The following is a 17,960-nucleotide window of genomic DNA, read 5'->3' as shown; positions in this document are numbered from 1 at the left end:
TATAGATAGAAATACAGGGACTAACTTTCTTTTACAATAGCCCACTTTGGTTAGACAAGCGTTCTCAGACAGACACCCATTAGTGAGCAAGTTGCAGCAGTGAAATATTTATTGGAAAAAGTTTATTCTGCACAGTTCTGCCACAATGCATCAGAAGGCTCAAACCTTCCAAGTCTAGACATTTTAGCTTCTGAAGGACTGAACCCATCTAAAACCCAACAGGTATATAGTACATAAAAACCTGACAATCAATTGCAAGTGACACAGGAAGAAGTAGAAACAAGGAAGAAAAACCCACAGGGGAATTAGCATATGAAAATAATGGTAAAACCACCAGGAGAGGTTGTCCGTTTTCACCAAATAACTTACAACAAAATGAGTGGACAAACACACATAAAAAGCAACAAGGGTGAAAGTGATGGAGGCTACAGCAAAAATCAGTATGTTTTAGCGAACTCTGAACAATCCACTACATAGTTCCAATAAGGGAAGAATAGCACTCAATACACATTCTGAAAAGAAAAAAGATGGACAATGTCTTACAGTTATGAATATACTCAGTCTCATCTGGTCAATGGATTCATACAATCACATAATAGATTTGAGTTACTATTGAGAACAAAGGACAATAACTATTATACAGAAATTAAGTCTTATGATACAGAAACACAAAATTGACAAATACTGTTCATTAACATTCTGAATGAGAGTTAATGGTGTAGTTGTTTGAAAGTCAGTCAATGATCCCAGTTTGAATACTTACACAATACAGGTGTCTTTATATAGCTTTAACATTTGACAGCATTTCAAAATATTATTCAAACTGAATCATGGTCGTTTGGCTGAAAACACATCTTAAAGATGCCGCCTAGGTGGAAATGGTGGATTTAACCGTGCTGTGGTTGTATGAAACAAACCCCTGAAAACAGTGTCTAATACTAATACAGTCCTCACTTGGCTTTACTTTTTTTTACACTTGTATACAGAAGTTTGTTTTAACATGTAGCCTGTGAGAATGCCAACATTTGATTTACAGTTCTATGAAAAGGAGAATAATAAGTCAACATCTAAAATTGAGTTGACAATTACTAGCAGGGAGACTAACATCAATATAAAAGTATACATTTCAGGGCACTGCAGTCTGTTGCAGTCATCCAGGTAAAAGTATCTATACAGACTGTACATGCACTCTGAAGTGACAACTTAGACAGCCATTGCCTGTGGTTCTAAAGGATCCATCTCTGGAACATCCATCTGTGGTTCTAAAGGATCTTCTTTTGGAACAGAAATTTCTGGTTTCTCTCCTTCTGGCGAATCCGTCTGTTCTGCTTCGTCGGGTTCCACTTCCTGGTCAGCCATCTTTTCTGGTTCTGCAGGTTCCACCTCTGGGATGAGGAGGTCATGCTTAAGTTTCTTCAGCTCTGTCATGTTGAAGCCCATGAAGATGGTAGGGCTGTTCTTCTGAATGGCCTTCATGCACTTGGTGCGCTTCATTCCAAACAGGGTGGACACCTCAGTCCGGGTCAGCCACAGTCTCTTGGAGAGCTCCTCAGACTCCTTCTTGGTGGGGTACGGCTTGGTGTGGAAGTATCTGGTGAGGAAGTCTTTCCGCTCCTCAGAGGGGCGTTTCTCCATCCCACTGGGGTCCAGTGCCAGCTGAATATAGGGATCCATCTTGGGTGCCTGCTCTCGTTTTTCCTTCTCTCGTTGCTTACGGAAAGCTGCCCGCGCATCCCTCTCTTTCTTGTTGGCCTCCATGGCCTCCCTGAAGGCCGCCTCCAGCCTCAGCTTGCTCTGTAGCTCAGCTGGGGACTCAGAGGGCTGGGGGACAGGGACGGAAGCCTGCGCTGCCATGGGGACTGGAGGGAGCTGGGCAGAGTACAGACCTGGCACCTGGACCATCTGCTTAAAGGCCATGACCTGCTGTTGGCGTCCGTTGGTGGGGGCAGGCTGGAGTCTGTCTGCGTCTTTAGGGGTCTTGGGGGCACGGCGGCAGCGCTGTAGATGGATTACTATAGCTCTCTGCGTGGTCTTGCCTGTGTAGACGCCGTTGCAGTAGATGCATTTGAATGCTGCGGTCTTGAGGATGGCGTGGACGGTGGGTGCGATGCAGTGCTTCCCACTCAGATGGGCCTGGTAGTTCTCCACTGTGACACACTTCTCTTCACAGAAGGGGCAGTCGGTCCGAGTCGTTTTACTGGGGTTCCGACACACTTCCTGTTTACCACCAGGCTGCATCTTGAGGAAGATCAGGTCTAGGGAGTTGGTGACCAGAGCCAGTTTCAGCTCTGCGTCTCCCAGGATCTCTTTGGGGGCCATGGTGTTGATGTCAAAGTAGGGGAACAGAAGGTTACCGCTGTCATCTGTGTACAGTCTGTACTCCCGCCTCATGAAGTCACAGTTGGCCTTCTGTGTGGGGTTGTGTTGTGTGTTTGTGTGTTCAACCAGTTGTTGGATGGAGTAGAACATCCCAGGACAGTAGAGGCAGTTGAGCCCGTGCAGTAGGTGTTCAAAGAGGCCCTTCTCAGACAGCAGGATCTTACACTTCAAACACTTGACTGTCTTATCAGGCATCTTCCTGAGGAAGGGAGCGCGGGCAGCCAGGCCCTGCTGCTTAGCTGTTCTGGGCTGGGCCTTGTGGGCAGCCTGTTGGTGAGCCTCATAGACATTGGAAGGGAGCAGTTCATTACAGATGGGACATGTGATCCACTTCTTGGCTTTGGAGTTGAGAGCAGGATTACCTGCCGGTTTGATTGGTTGAGGAGCCTTGCTGATCAGCTGAATGTTACTCGTTTGGCTGGGCATGCCTACCGGCGTGGCGAAGGTGTAGGTGGGCATGCCGTTGACCTTGTTGCCCGTGGGGAAGAGGTGGCTGAGGAGGGACTGGGAGGTCAGCATGGTGCCCTGAGGGTTGCTCTGGAGCATTGTACCCTGGGGCGTCCCCTGGTTCAAGGGGAGGCGCTGAGTCACCATGAGGGCCTGGGACATCCCTGGAATGCTGATTTGCACCCTCGGGGGCAGGAAGACCTGCTGGGGCTGCTGCTGCTGACCTTGGACCCCTATGGTGAAAGGCACCTGGTTGTGAGGAGCACCAGGTAGTGAGGCGCCAGAGGGCAGTCTGACCATGGTCTGGCCGATGGGCATGGTGGCTGAGATGGCCCCCTGTGGCAGAGCACTCTGCATCTTGACAGTAGCACCAGGCTGGACGAGGCCCTTTGCCTCAGCAACGGCCAGCTGAACCAGGGCCTGGGGGGGGAGGAAGCTCTGGTTGGGCCCTGCCAGCTGCTCAGGACTGGATACCTGTGGCAGCTGTTTTTTAGGGGCCAGTGTTTGGTAATTTGTGGGCTTGACGTACTGAGTGTTCTCCAAGATCCAGGTCCTTATCTGAGCGCAGGCCCACTGGTGAGTGGGAGAGGCCAGGATGTGGTGCAGCATGTGCTCCGTGCTTTCAATAGCCATCTTACACACCTTACAGAACTGCCTGGAGGCTGTATGGGGGAACTTAGTGTCTGCTATCCGTCCTGAGAAGTGGTGCCACAGTTTCTCCAGGTGGTTCAGCAGGACGTGCTTCTTCATTGAGAACAGGTTTGAGTCCACATATCGGCACTTACGACACTTAAACCGGTCTCCTTTCTTGGTAGTTGAATGCAGAGATGCTGCATCTTGGTCTACATTTGGAGAGCCATGGAAGAGGAGAAGGTGCTTCTTGAGGAGTCGGGGGTGGGCGACGAAGGAGCAGATCTGGCAGGGAGCCAGGACACACAGTTTCCTCTCATACTCATGGCTCCGCTGTAGATGACTCTTGTAGGAGTACCAGTTCCGGGTGGAGTACTTACAGAGGGAGCAGCACAACAGCCGCGTGCGATACGGCCACTGGGGGAAGGAGACGCACAGATAACAAGCGTGATTAGCAAAATAAAACAATTTTAAATTGATCCGTCACTTCACTAAGGAATGCATGTTATATTTTTTTGTACGGAGTGTGTCCCTACATAGCCATTTCAGATGCTGATTAAGTGTGAACTGAATTAACTGATGCATATTCATAAGTGGCTATGCATTTCCAGAGACCAGAAATATTGGCACATTTAAGCAATCACTTGATTTCAAACACTGTTGGTTTGTTGACATCCCTTTCAGACTAGCTCATCTTTCCAGGTGCCATTTTACCTTTTTCTTCCTCTTGCCTGTGAAGGGCTCACTGAGGTCCACCCACTCAGTCTCCTGGAATGCCTCATCAGAATCAGAATCTTCATCAGAGTTCTTCTCCTTCTTCTGCAGCTCCTGGAAGTTGGTGACAGACAACACCATACAGTTAAGGACAACAAACAGCTAAGTATCATGGGAAGAAAACACTGATCAATGATCTCTGAACATTCACTATCATGTGTACCAAATGGCATCTTATTCCCTTTACAGTGCACTACCATTGACCATCGGGAATAGGGTGCCATTTGGTACAGAGTTATGGGAAAAGTACAATCCATGCCTATAAACAATGGGTAATATGGCAATAATTAGGCCTCATCTAGCCCCCAAACAAAAGTTCCTACAATGCTCTGATACCGATAAAACAGAGAGTTTTAAACATAAAAATTGCACAACAAAAACATACTTCCAGAAGGTTTTTGCAATCCTCCAGTCCAAAATCACTCAAAATATGTTTCACTCTTCTCCTTGTTTTTCGGATGTTCTCCAAGTTTCCAACCGGGACCTGATACATTGTTCCTCAGCTTCCTGAAAGAGAGAGGCATGTTAGGCCAGGTAATATTATACACATCCAAACTAGGGATGGGATTTGACTGAGTACTTGCATGATTCTTTTTCCTAGTACTCAAAAAAATGTAAAATTAAGAAATAGGCCTATGTGCACATATGTCTACGCCAAGAGTGACAATGACTAATTTATCATATCCATTACATATAACAAATCCTAATTGCCCTAATAAATATTGTGCGTTCAGAAAGTATCGAGACCCCTTGACCTTTTCCACATTTTGTTATGTTATTCTAAAATGGACTAAATAAAAACAATTCCTAAGCAATCTACACACTTGACCCTATAATGACAAAGCGAAAACAGGTCGTACATTTTGGATTTTGTTTTTTTGGGGGGTATACAACTGTCAGTTGTACAACTGAATGAGTCTTCCGCATTTAACCCAACCCCTCTGAATCAGAGGTGTGGGGGGCTGCCATAATCGACATCCATGTCTTTGGCGCCCAGGGAACAGTGGGTTATAACTAGCTCAGGGGGCAGAACGACAGGTTTTTACCTTGTCAGCTCAGTGATTCAATCCAGCATCCTTCCAGTTACTGGCCCAACGCTGTAACCACTAGGCTACCTGCCACTCCTAATTTACACAAGTATTCATACCCTTTGCTACGAGACTTGAAATTGAGCTCAGGTACATCCTGTTTCCATTGATCATCCTTAAGATATTTCTACAACTTGATTGGAGTCCACCTGGGGTAAATTAAATTCACTGGACATGATTTGGAAAGGCACACACCTGTCTATATAAGGTCCCACAGTTGACAGTGCATGTCAGGCAAAAACCAAGCCATGAGGACGAAGGAATTGTCTGTAGAGCTCTGAGACAGGTCTGTGTCGAGGCACAGATCTGGGGAAGGGTACCAAAAAAGTTCTGCAGCAATGAAGGTTCCCAAGAACACAGTTGGCTCCATCATTCTTAAATGAAAGAAGTTTGGAACCACCAAGACTCTTCCTAGAGCTGGCTGCCCAGCCAAGCTGAGCAATTGGGATGAGATGGGCCTTGGTCAGGGAGGTGACCAAGAACCCGATAGTCATTCTGGCAGAGCTCTAGAGTTCCTCTGTGGAGATGGGAGAACCTCCCAGGAGGACAACTATCTCCGCAGCACTCCACGAATCAGGCCTTTATGGTAGAGTGGCCAGACGGAAGCCACTCCTCAGTAAACGGCACGACAGCCCACTTGGAGTTTGCCAAAACCCACCTAAAGGACTCTGACCATGAAAAACAAGATTCTCTGGTCTGATGAAACCAAGAATGAACTCTTTGGCCTGAATGCCAAGCGTCACGTCTGGTGGAAACCTGGCACCATCCCTATGGTGAAGCATGGTGGTGGAAGAATCATGCTGTGGGGATGTTCTTCAGCGGCAGGGACTGGGAGACTAGTCAGGATCGAGGCAAATATGAACGGAGCAAAGTACAGAGAGATCATTGATAAACATTCAACGAAGTACTGAGAATAATAATAATAAAAAAAAAAAAGTATGCCGGCACTGTCAACTGTGGGACCTTACATAAACAGGTGCGCTTTTCCAAATAATGTCCAATCAATTGAAGTATTCACTCCAATCAAGTTGTAGAAACATCTGAAGAATGATCAATGAAAACAGGATGCACCTGAGCTCAAGTCTCATAGCAAAGGGTCTGAATACATATGTATTCAAATCTGTTTTCGCTTTGTCATTATGGGGTAGTGTGTAGATTTTTTTTTAGAATAAGGCTGTAATGTAACAAAATGTGGATAAAGGGAAGGGGTCTAAATACTTTCCAAATGCACTGTCGACTAAACCCTTCCATTGTTTCTGCAACTAGCTACCCCTAACAAGCAAAGTTTGAAGTGTGTAGTGACTCTTGTCAAGGAGTGAAATGTAAACTTAAAATATACAAGAGTTTGCACGAGATACTTGTGTATATAAAGTGTATGTGGATACTCCTTCAAATTATACACCCGTTGCTGACAGGGGTATAAAAATCAAGCAGCCATGCAATCTCCATAGACAAACATTGGCAGTAGAATGGCTTTCCTGAAGAGCTCAGTGACTTTCAACATGGCACCGTCATAGGATGCGTGGTACCTCAACGTGGCACCTCACTACAGAGTTCCAAACTGCCTCCGGAAGCAACGTCAGCACAATAACGGTTTGTCAGGAGCTTCATGAAATGGGTTTCCATGGCCAAGCAGCTGCACAGATGCCTAATATCACCATGCGCAATGCCAAGTGTCGCCTGGAGCGGTGTAAAGCTCACCGCCATTGAACTCTGGAGTGATGAATCATGCTTCACCATCTGGCAGTCCGACGGACAAATCTGGGTTTGGTGGATGCCAGGAGACTGCTACCTGCCCCAATGCATAGTGCCAACTGTAAAGTTTGGAGGAGAAATAATGGTCTGGGGCTGTTTTTCATGGCTTGGGATAGGCCCCTTAGTTCCAGTGAAGGGGAATTTTAACGCTAACGCAAGAACTTGACTGGCCTGCACATGATTTTGGAATGAGATGTTCGATGAGCAGGTGTCCACATACATTTGGTCATGTAGTGTACATTTGGTCATGTAGTGTATATTCAGTCTTTTTTTTGCCATTTAAGATACATTTATTGAAACTGTAATAAACTGGTTATATTATATGGTGGAATACAATCTCTAAAAAGGAGGCAGTAACTGCACCAGCAGCACTTGCTTGTAGAAGCCTATGGCTGTGCAATGGTATAGCCTTGCTTTGTTTAGCCGACATGACGCTCTTATTTCCCGAGCCCTTTCAAGGGCATTCAAGACACATTCAAGACACCCATTTCCTAGTAAAAAAACAAAACATGTAATAAAATAGAACAGAATATTTTTCCATAAGGAAAAAAAAAGAGTCACTGCGAAGTGAAGTGCATTTTGCATATGGAACTGTTATTCAGAGTGATCGTTTCAAACGTGGCTCAATTTGGCCATTTTTCAGGATTACAAAATAATTACGGCCACGACATCTGTTTGAGGCCTAGGCTTTATGATTCTGATGAAAATACACTCTGTCTTTATCAAACTAATGTTGGTCTTCAAAAAAAATGTACAGCACAATTTCACTTGTCCGTTCGGGCAGCCACAAAGCACATTCCACAAAATAGTTTTACAGTATATATAGTGATCTTTGGTTAAAGATCAAGCTTTGACATCCATGAATGTAGCCTATGGATTCATGTGTTTATGGCTCATAGGTTATTGGTTTACATTTACGGCCTAATTCTTTTACTTTTAGATGTGTGTATTGTTAGATATTACTTTTGGAGCTAGGAACACAAGCATTTTTCTACATCCGCAATATTCATCTGCTAAATATATGCGTGCGACCACTAAAATGTGATTTAGTGACAGGAATTGGAAATTCCTTTCATGTTACCCTCACCCAATACCTAATACTGCTTCTCTTGCCAAATCTAGCACCATGCGCCGCACAGCAAGATAACATGAACATTTGGGTAGTTGCCATACGGCCAAAACAAAAGTAAAAAAAATGTACGATTAAAAGCCAAACATATTTCTGTAATAAACTGTCTAAACAACTCAATGTTATACAGCCACCTTGTATTTTTAAGTTTATTCAATTTAAGGAACCATTTCATGCATTAGTGCCTTGAACGTGTCCTCTGGTGTGACATTACAAATGCATGTTAACAAAGGTTGAATGATAAAATAATTGACTATTTCATTAATTATGTCTTTAAAATCAGTAATCATATTCTGGCATTTCAATTAAAAAACAATTTGCATGTATAAGGATGATAACCAAGTGTCTCGCTATTACATTTTGGGTAAGATTCAGTGATTTCACTAAACCTCGATTAAAAAAAAGCAATTCTTACTTGTGTATTGATCGAATGTTAACTGCCTCATGCTTAACAATTATTTGTTAAGCATGAGGCGGGACATTACGTCGCACCGATGGACAATATACAACTGGCAGTCAAATGTGACCGTTAAAACATCATTAATAGCACTTTCACGAGTTTCTGACCACTGGAAAAATGCTTCTAGACATCAGTAATGGATCCTAATTAAAGTATTTGACGTGTACAGGAGCTGCCAACTCACGCATTTGACCCGCCTCACACCACATCTTTATCACACGCATTGAAAAGTACTGCTGTTATTTATATAATTAGTCCATTGTATAGTAAGTGCGTTAACTTTTAAACTGTGCTCCAAATTGTTTTTGAAAATCAGACCATCTGCACCTGCAACTTATCACGAGCAGAACCTCTATCACTGGCCTGTCTTGCAACAGCACTGTGAACCACGGCACATTGAAGCATATGATTGGTTTAGTTATGTAAGGCAGGGGTTCCCAATCTTTTTCACTCTGGGTCCCCCTTCCAAGCATTGGAACATCCCACGCCACATCTATTTCTATGGGCACAAGAACTGTTCATGACAAACTGTTCACACCGCTCTTCTTGGTGCAGGTTTAAAGCTTATTACCTGCAATTCTACACATTTTGTCATGTGGTGCAAAGAACCTTTTGCAGTTTAAAGCTAATTTTCTTGCAATTCTATACATTTTGCCACATCTAATGTGTAATTATGTGATATACTTATTTTCCACCATAATTTGCAAATAAATTTATTAAAAATCCTACAATGTGATTTTCTGGATTTTTTTTTCTCATTTTGTCTGTCATAGTTGAAGTGTACCTATGATGAAAATTACAGCCCTCTCATCTTTTTAAGTGGGAGAACTTGCACAATTGGTGGCTGACTAAATACTTTTTTGCCCCACTGTATTACAACATCTATGGGCAAAAAAACCTAAGTAAAAAAACATCTGACATAGGCTAGTTGATCTGGACATTTCTGACAAGTTATAAATAGTTCTAAGGTATACAATGACTAACATGACAAGATGAACTGATGATGCGCTACCCACTTTCGAAATTGCACCTTGTGCATTCTACCATTACAACCTTCAAGAGTAAGTTTAAAGCCGGACTGAGCTCCTTAAGTGTGTATTATTATTTATTTATTTTAATAAACCTGCCCCCCTCCCTAGGAGGCACAACACAGTTTGGGAACCACTAATGTAAAGGATCAACGGGATTGGATGCAGGTTTTAAATTTTTATTTTATTTTTTATAAACGTCCCTCAAGATTAGAGTGGAGCTGAATAGAGAAAGAGAGAATGTACTCCACTGCGTTAATAAAACTGTTAAAAGAGCAGCACGGTAGCTGTTTGATGTACAATTTTGCCAAAACTAGGTTGCTGTTACTCCCGTCCCCATTGCAGAATGCAGCCTTTTGACATGATGTACTTAAATCGATTTAATCCACACTTGCATTAAATCTCCTCATTTGGCGACTGGCATTAGGCTGTGACAACGAAAAGGCAGCAGACAGACCTACAGTATGTTTTAGCAGGGAAGTTTGGTAGGGTGACATGATTTGAAACTATGAAAATTATTTTGTCAAGATTGTGACCCCAAAAGTTTAAGTTTGATTCTGGAGTGGGGACAATGAATATTGATATATTTTTTGGATAGGGTGTAGGGGCAGATTTATGGCATCCTGTATTCAGGAGATTTTATCGACTTTATTTAGCCTGATCAGTGGAACAATTCTCATTCTTAACAATGAGCTAAAATATAGGGTAATGTGTGTGCTTGTCAGCAAGAACACTTATTCCCCAAACGTATTTTATTATTCCACTTCTTCCCAATTTTGCCAGTGTAATCACATATTTGAAATCAGATATGCCTACGTGTCTTTGAAAATGAATTATGAGGCTATGTATTTTTGCAGCAATTCATGGACAGTTTTGAATAAACCATACAAATAAGCATTGGATATTAAATACGCCAAGCCTCAAAAATAAAAAAAATGTATTGTGCACATGCTAGGCAGATGGTAGGGGGACTCACAATGCAAACGCATCATATTTCATCTCAGTAGAGTAAGATTATGGCAAGGATCTTCAACTAGTAGACATAAACCACCTGAATATTGATATTTAGTCAATTGTGGGTGATTGAAAATGTTCTTGTTATAATTCATTTCTCAAACACCCAGCACTTGGGAAACATAGATCAGAGGTGGTGAACCCTCCTGGAGAGCAAGCAGGATTTTTTCAAGCCATATTTTAAAGAGTTCACCCAAATTACAAAATGTTTGTATTTACCATGAAAGCAGTCTATGGACAAGGAGACTGCAATCTATGATTTGGTTACCCACTGCTATCAACCATTAAAGTGTTAGTATTTTCTGTGCAGAGCCTTGGTGTAGTGGTAACACTACCCTGCAGGTGTCACATACTTTCCATCTGAGAATAGGGATCAATCCCCGTTTCCAACCTTTATAGTGTTTTCCCCCCCAACTTATTTATTTACTGTCTGAATAAAGTGTCAATCCACCTAAATAAGGTTACACAAAAATATGCATACTTTGAGATTTGGAGGGGTGAAATTTTAAAGTCGACAAATTGAGTTAATTTCATGTTCAAAGTATCCTTAATACACCGGACCTGTGGTTTTATTATGTTTTATTTTCCACCCTGGTCATAGGCCCAAGCCATGTCAAAATACGTAGAATTGCAGGAAATTAACGTTAAAACAGTAAAATGTCCCTAATGTCTAGGGGTTGTGCCAGGGAAAAAGGAAATTCACATAGCAAATCTCACTCTAAACTTTCTTAAAAAGTTGGCAGTCCTGAGTGTACTCGTTCAAATTACAGGCACTCGAAAGAGTCCTGTATTGTTCTTTTTCGTCACTAGCTAGCTAACGTTAGCTGGCTAGCTAAGTAGATCCCCGACACAGGAGTTGAACATTTGCGTGCCTTCCTTGGTTGTGGCAGCCGTTTCAGACTCCCTCTCCGGAAACAAATCCTGAATCCCCCCTCACCCGTGGTCACAATGCCCCATGGTGGTCACAATGCCCCATGGTAGGCACAGAAATTACCATCGAAGTTGAAAGGGCAGTCATTCGAATGGGACGCCTATGCCACGAAGGGTCACCAAAAGCGGCCGGTGGACCCGACAGCAAAAATATAGCTAAAACCATCTAATTGTAAGCATTGGCGGGAATAAAAATATAAGCTAAAATGCTAACTAGCTAGCTGTGTTGATCTCAATGATCAATCATTGGTTGAACTGCATACAAACATGCCTGGTTGGCTGATTTATGAAAGTGGATCTGCGCAAATATCGACAATGGCTACAATAGGTGTAAATTTGTGATGAACTACTGAAGATGTGGACTGACCGGGCTACATACAATTACCTTGCTTCTCCGGTTATAAAAGGATGGCTGTCGCGTCTTTTTTTTCTTTCTTTTTTTTTACCGTGTATGGATAGTTTCACCAATCCGCCAGCGCTTCAGTCTCGGTGTCACGGAAGTGTGCAATCAATCCACCTGGACGATACTCTGCCACTCACCTCCCCGGACAAGATGCAGCCGCCAAAGTTAATTCAGGAAATAATGATTCACATTAAAGTGAAATAATTGATGTATTGTGCTGTTTCACCCTCCTCCTGAAGTAAAAAATGGCGCTTGTGTTCAGGACATGACGTTTGGGTCCTAATTAGCATATATGGAGGATGACCAATGAGATTGAAGTTAGCTATGGACTAAATTGGGGAACTTTCCAAACATAATTGAAGTTTCGTAGTGATTTCCTTCCATTTCACTCTTAATTGATGAGTTAATTGGGCTAATAAACATTATATAAGAGCACAAAAGAGGTGTGGGTGTGGCTACAGGCAGAATAAAGGCTCTGGAAAAAGCTAGCTAGTCACATGGTACAATTCAAAACAACCAATAGGCTGTCAGGAAATTGAGGCAAAGGGGAGGGCCAAACAGATTTTATGGTGACCTCATATCATGCCACTGTTCATCAGCCAATGGTAGACTACCCTTCCAGTCCATTATTTGAAGAAAAAAACATAAGAATTTAAGTACATGCTACCTTTTATTACAATAAAGTAGTGTGTTAGAAATGTCTAAAATAAAATTGCAATGGTATTTGAAAGGTACAAATCAAGAATAACAATATTTCCTATTATCGTTATATTTTATATGTTACGCAAAAACAAATACATCTACTAATTGTGGCCAAAGGTGTAGCCACAGTGAAATTTGGCTCGCCAGCTAAAGCTATTCAATCAACTCCATTCTGTAAAACTATAAACTATCTTCAGGAACGAGACATGAACACAGATTTACACATTGTTAATTGGGTCATCATATATGGTTGTCAATGTATTGATTGGTGCCCTAACGCCATGGTCTACTAGTGGCTGGGTAGTGACTATCTCTTGAAAGCCCATTGCCGATACATTTCTTATTAAAGCTGAACTTTCCTCAACTTTCACTCCTATAGTCAGGTTTGCATTGTCAATATTTGCATCGTGACAGTAGCCGTTTCCAAATACCCATACTAGCGTACTACATATTTAAATTGCATACTCATTTCGGCATTTGATCTATTGACAATTCAAAACGTATTTTTTCACGTACTATTTAGTACGCTAGTATGAGTATTCGGACACAACCATTGTCTCTTCAAATCACCACCTTCAGGTGAAAATAAATAACTTCTGGCGAATTGTCGCAAAACTGTGATCGCCCCCTAAAGGCCAACAGTAATATTGCAGACCTATCCTAAAACTGTTACAGGCTTGTTATCCTCTCAAATAAAAACTGTCAGTATTCTTTACTCATTATTGTATTCCTCATGATGGAAATATATTTTCAAGAGCAACACTCAGAACAATGGCCTTGAACGTGAAATTGCTCAATATGCACCTTATGTGAACAAGGTGCCAGTGAAGATAGCGAGAATACAGTGTACATTGTTTCAGAAGGGACAAACTAAGTACTGTAGCAGAATGCGTTCACAAAGTTTTGCACATCTTTCTGTGAGAGGATTTGGGTTGCATTTGCTATCAGGGTCAATAGGTCATCTGGGTTTTTAGTCTTGGTCTCAAGCTAGAGGGCCTGCTGTCATCATTTGCTTGTCTGCATCTGACACCCTATATAGGGCACTAGCCACAGTCAGAAGTAGTACACTAACCCTAGTCAAAAGTCATGCACTATATAGGCTGCCATTTCGTAAGCAGACATTTTGTGTTGCAGGACAACAGACACACAGCCTGGTAAACTTAGGAGTTTACATGATGAATGACATACCTTACTATACTAGTGTATAAGGGTCAAGGGCTCCTCATAACACAAAAAGAAAACAGCGAGGATGAAGCTGGCCGGCCTTCATTTGAACATGTGCCTCCTGGATCAGCATCAAACCGCTATGAGAAAGCAGCCATTTATGAGTCTGTACCTGGCTGGAGAATTCCCTATTGGAAGATCTCAATTGCACACGCCTCACGTCCGCTTTCCTCGTCTTCCCATTCGAGGTCAGAAGGACCTCTGGCTTTCTCATCCAATGGGTTTTGAGGAGACAAGGAGTATGCAAATGAGCAAGTCCCTAGTTCAGCCTGCATCTGAAATGACTCTTTATAGGGAATAGGGTGCCATTTTGGATGCATTAGCTCTGGTCAAATGTACACTATACACAAAGTATACAGGGAATAAGGTGCCATTTCAAATATGCAATTTATTGTTCACAGAATGGTAGCATTATGCCAAAAGCATCACTAAGAGGATCATCCATTCCCCTTTAAATAGAAACAACATTATTGTCCTAATAACAAGGCATGTATGAATGAAATGTTAGCCAATATTGGGAACTAATAGGGATAGTTTGAATAACAATAAGACAAATTGTACCAAATGTATTTGGGAATGAATTTATTCTGTTGTGTTCCTGTGCATCATTCACCACCGCTGTAACAGTTTGCAGTTAACTGTCCAGAACAGTCTTAAAATTGGTTAACATGAGTTTATTGAAGACAAAAAAATCTGACAAGCATTCTCTAACAAAACATACATGTAAAGTTTAAATGTAATATAAAAAGCTAACTCTCTCTGTGGAATGTACGTGATCCTTCCATTTCCTCCTACGCTCCAAAGTTATGTAGTGCCAATCTGAACATGTCGTTGGTGCAGATCCATTTGTTGTCCACGTTCTTCAGCAGGAAAGTTTGTTGAAATCCCATCACCTGGTCCGTGTCAGCCTTTAAAAGAAAAGAGAACAGATGAACATCATCCTCTACAAAGTTTACTCAACTACATTACATACAGTAGAATTAACCATAATAGGCCCCATCGATTTGATTTCTTTAAAGTTTATTATAGTTAAAGGGATACTTCGGGAATATGGCAATGAGGCCCTTTACTTCCCCAGAGTCAGATTAACTTGTGGATACCATTTTTATCTTTCTGCTAGCAGATACCATAGACTTCCAGTCATTTTACTAATGCTAATTAGCAACTTCCTACATAGTGCACGCAGACAAAAATGGTATCCACAAATTCATCTGACTCTACGGAAGTAAATAAAGGGCCTCATTGCCAAAGTATCCCTTTAAACGCAAGCATCTTCAGGTGCTATTGAAATTAAAACAGGAGCAGCTCCTTCCATGAAAAGCTACCGCAATTCATGGTGCACCGTTTCAGCCCCAGCGTGCAGATAGCAATACCCAGTGGAACAGGTCTCACTGTGCTAGCTTAGCAGCTTCATTTCTTCCCTCAACTTGCCACTGACTTCGTTTGAACTACGGTCCTCTGCCTCGCAAAAACAGTTAACACACGTGACCGCCAACTCTAAAACGTACACACCAGTTGTGTCACTGAAAAGGATGCAAAATCACTGGCGCCATCTCAAGCTGTGGGTGAGTTTCTGGTATGAACTCTGTTACACCAGCAAGTCACTGGACGTGCGTCCCCTACTTTTGAAACAACCTACCTTGAGCTGTCCCATCACCATGCTCATCACACAGCTGTCTGGTGTGGGCTGGTGGTCCTGTGCGGTGATGCTGTGCTGGATCGACTGGAACGGTAAACTCTGCAGTAAGGGAGACAATAAGGTCTATATGTCTGTACCATGTGAAATAATTACATTATGCATTATAATTAGTTTGATGAAGTGAAGCTTAAATGAAGATGTCACTTACAGTGATCTTCTCCATAATGGCTTTGTGCCCCTGGAAACCAACTCCTTCCCATGTTAAACATGACGCATCAGTCTGGAAACACGCAGTCATTTATTAAGACAGTGAGCTCGCACTGAACTTATCAGTTACACACTGAACAACATGAGCAGGGGTGTATCCATTAGTTTTGCAACAGAAACCTTTTAGCATTTACTCTAGGAACCAAACGGGGTGGGACCTACCTGAATTTGTCCAATAGAAACTCTTGTTTTCGTTGCAAAACATTTTCCGTTTGGAGGTAATGGTTACAATTGGAAAACATTTACAACGGAATCTGACTAATGAATACACCCTAGGGGTCCATCGCAAAAGTATTTCCTTGACTCCTTTTCATCCATGCCACTTTCTCAAAGTCCTTTGAAGGATAAACCTTGATCATCTCTCAGTTCCATTACGTTACACAAGAGTCATTGGACAAAGTCGTCTTCTATACGGGAGTTTTGTTAAGAGTCCAGACGCTTAATCTGAACATTAAAACGCGTCACTTGCAGTACAGTTTCGCAAGCATAAGTACCTTATAATTTTCAAAAATCTAAAAATGTACACCTTGATAGGGTTATCTCCATGTTACTGCGCTTGTTTACAGAAAACAGATGGATGACAAGAGGTGACCACCTGTGCTACCTAGCATGCCACAAACACTTGTGTGTAAGTGTAGCAGAACTGTAGTTTGGCCAGATGGAAGCACCCCTAGCTGTATGGATCTGCGGGAAAAAATGCAACAGTAAGTGTATCTTTTTTATTTGAAGGATGTGCTCTTGATGAAAGATAAGGGCCCTATGTTCATATGTTTCGAAAAATGTATCGCAAGCGATGATTGACATTTCTAGACGTTAAAACAGCGTCGGATAGTAGTTCACATGAGCCAGTCGTGGGCGAAGCTAATGGCTGAAAACTTTAGGGAGAAGGCAGAATGCCTTCTAGAGTTTAAGAGCTATTTGGAGAAGAGTCCAAGGGGAGGAGGCAAGGAATAGAGACTTGAGATTCACCCAAAGGTTTCCAGATGACAAAGTTGGTCCATGAAACACCGTTAAACATCTCTAAATGTGTTGAAATTAAAATACTCACATAGAGGTCAGCAAGTTTGGTTCTATCAGAATCAAACTGTTGGTAATAATGTTGCACAAAGCCTGCACCTATCTGCTCCCACACCGGTTTGCTTGCCATGGTTCAAAGTGCAGTTTGGAATCTGGAGAGGAAAACGCACCGTGAATATGAGGTAGCCAGTAGCACATCCTTTATTTTGTTATCCCTGATATACCTGGTGATGAGCACACCCCACGTGTTTCAGAATCACTCTGGATTATTGGAATTACAATCAATGGAAGTTAAACATTTATCAAGAGAACATCAGCACGAGAATGGCTTCCTATATCTCGAAAATATATAGGAAAAGCGCATTGGACCAGTAACCAAACGGTTGCTGGTTCAAATCCCCGAGCCGACTAGGTGAATAATCTGTCGATGTGCCCCTTGAGCAAGGCACTTAACCCTAATGGCACATATACGTATCTCTGGATAAGAGAGTCTGCTAAATTACTCAAATGGAAACGCTAGCTAGTTAGCTAGCAAGTTAACGTAGCTAAATAGCTAGCTCGCTAAACTCATTTAAAGTCAGTACATCATTCCACTCAGAAAATGACAGCTAAACTTTCACTTTGCGTTGCAATTAATAATTTCCCTTTATAAGGTAAACGCGGCTATTCCTTAATGGTTGTTTAAAACTTAATATGAAACTTACCTTAATATGCAACTAGCTAGCAATCCAATGTGGATGCACGCCTTTCCCGCTTCATCCGGAATACAGGTTGTGTTTTCATATACAGGACTAAACGACCAATAGAGGCGCGCCTCGGTTCGATTGACGGGTACCTAAGAGCGTGAATGCCCTCCGAAAGGGCGTTTTACTTCAGTGCAACCAACCTTGGTAGTCAATTATTTTCAGCCCATTGATAATAAAATGTATATCAATATTAAATTAGTTGTGTTCAATATTATGTCAGTAAATGTGGACAATTGTGAGTTAATATATGACAATGTATACTTTTGTATAACAATAATTTGAAGTTATTTTACACAGATTTTTGGAGCCAAGAAAGTGAAAGTGACAA

General features: G+C 42.1%; 2 protein-coding genes across 2 annotated transcripts; both read right to left on the bottom strand.

The window, feature by feature from the left end:
* Window positions 1-87: 87 nt before the first annotated feature.
* Window positions 88-12,298, bottom strand: LOC120027006 (activity-dependent neuroprotector homeobox protein 2-like). Its single transcript, XM_038971848.1, has 4 exons — window positions 12,020-12,298; window positions 4,616-4,737; window positions 4,171-4,284; window positions 88-3,873 (listed from the first exon to the last, which is right to left on the bottom strand). The coding sequence occupies exons 2-4, from the start codon at window positions 4,721-4,723 to the stop codon at window positions 1,204-1,206; spliced, it is 2,892 nt and encodes a 963-aa protein (XP_038827776.1). The 5' UTR covers window positions 4,724-4,737; window positions 12,020-12,298; the 3' UTR covers window positions 88-1,203.
* A 2,230-nt stretch (window positions 12,299-14,528) lies between these two features.
* Window positions 14,529-17,675, bottom strand: LOC120027157 (nuclear transport factor 2-like). Its single transcript, XM_038972027.1, has 5 exons — window positions 17,591-17,675; window positions 16,918-17,038; window positions 15,811-15,882; window positions 15,603-15,701; window positions 14,529-14,871 (listed from the first exon to the last, which is right to left on the bottom strand). The coding sequence occupies exons 2-5, from the start codon at window positions 17,014-17,016 to the stop codon at window positions 14,755-14,757; spliced, it is 387 nt and encodes a 128-aa protein (XP_038827955.1). The 5' UTR covers window positions 17,017-17,038; window positions 17,591-17,675; the 3' UTR covers window positions 14,529-14,754.
* Window positions 17,676-17,960: the final 285 nt, after the last annotated feature.

This window comes from Salvelinus namaycush, chromosome 32, assembly GCF_016432855.1.
Source record: "Salvelinus namaycush isolate Seneca chromosome 32, SaNama_1.0, whole genome shotgun sequence".
Classification (NCBI taxonomy): domain Eukaryota; kingdom Metazoa; phylum Chordata; class Actinopteri; order Salmoniformes; family Salmonidae; genus Salvelinus; species Salvelinus namaycush.
This window is presented reverse-complemented; position numbering and strand designations above follow the sequence as displayed.

Excerpts from the sequence above, each read along its gene's own strand:
- LOC120027006 (XM_038971848.1), bottom strand. The coding sequence starts at position 4,723 with ATGTATCAGGTCCCGGTTGGAAACTTGGAGAACATCCGAAAAACAAGG. Across the intron at positions 4,285-4,615 it reads ATTGCAAAAACCTTCTGGAA|GAGCTGCAGAAGAAGGAGAA; the intron begins GTATGTTTTTGT and ends ACCAACTTCCAG. Across the intron at positions 3,874-4,170 it reads CAGGCAAGAGGAAGAAAAAG|TGGCCGTATCGCACGCGGCT; the intron begins GTAAAATGGCAC and ends TCCTTCCCCCAG.
- LOC120027157 (XM_038972027.1), bottom strand. The coding sequence starts at position 17,016 with ATGGCAAGCAAACCGGTGTGGGAGCAGATAGGTGCAGGCTTTGTGCAA. Across the intron at positions 15,702-15,810 it reads CCATTATGGAGAAGATCACT|AGTTTACCGTTCCAGTCGAT; the intron begins GTAAGTGACATC and ends CCCTTACTGCAG. Across the intron at positions 14,872-15,602 it reads TGGTGATGGGACAGCTCAAG|GCTGACACGGACCAGGTGAT; the intron begins GTAGGTTGTTTC and ends TTTCTTTTAAAG.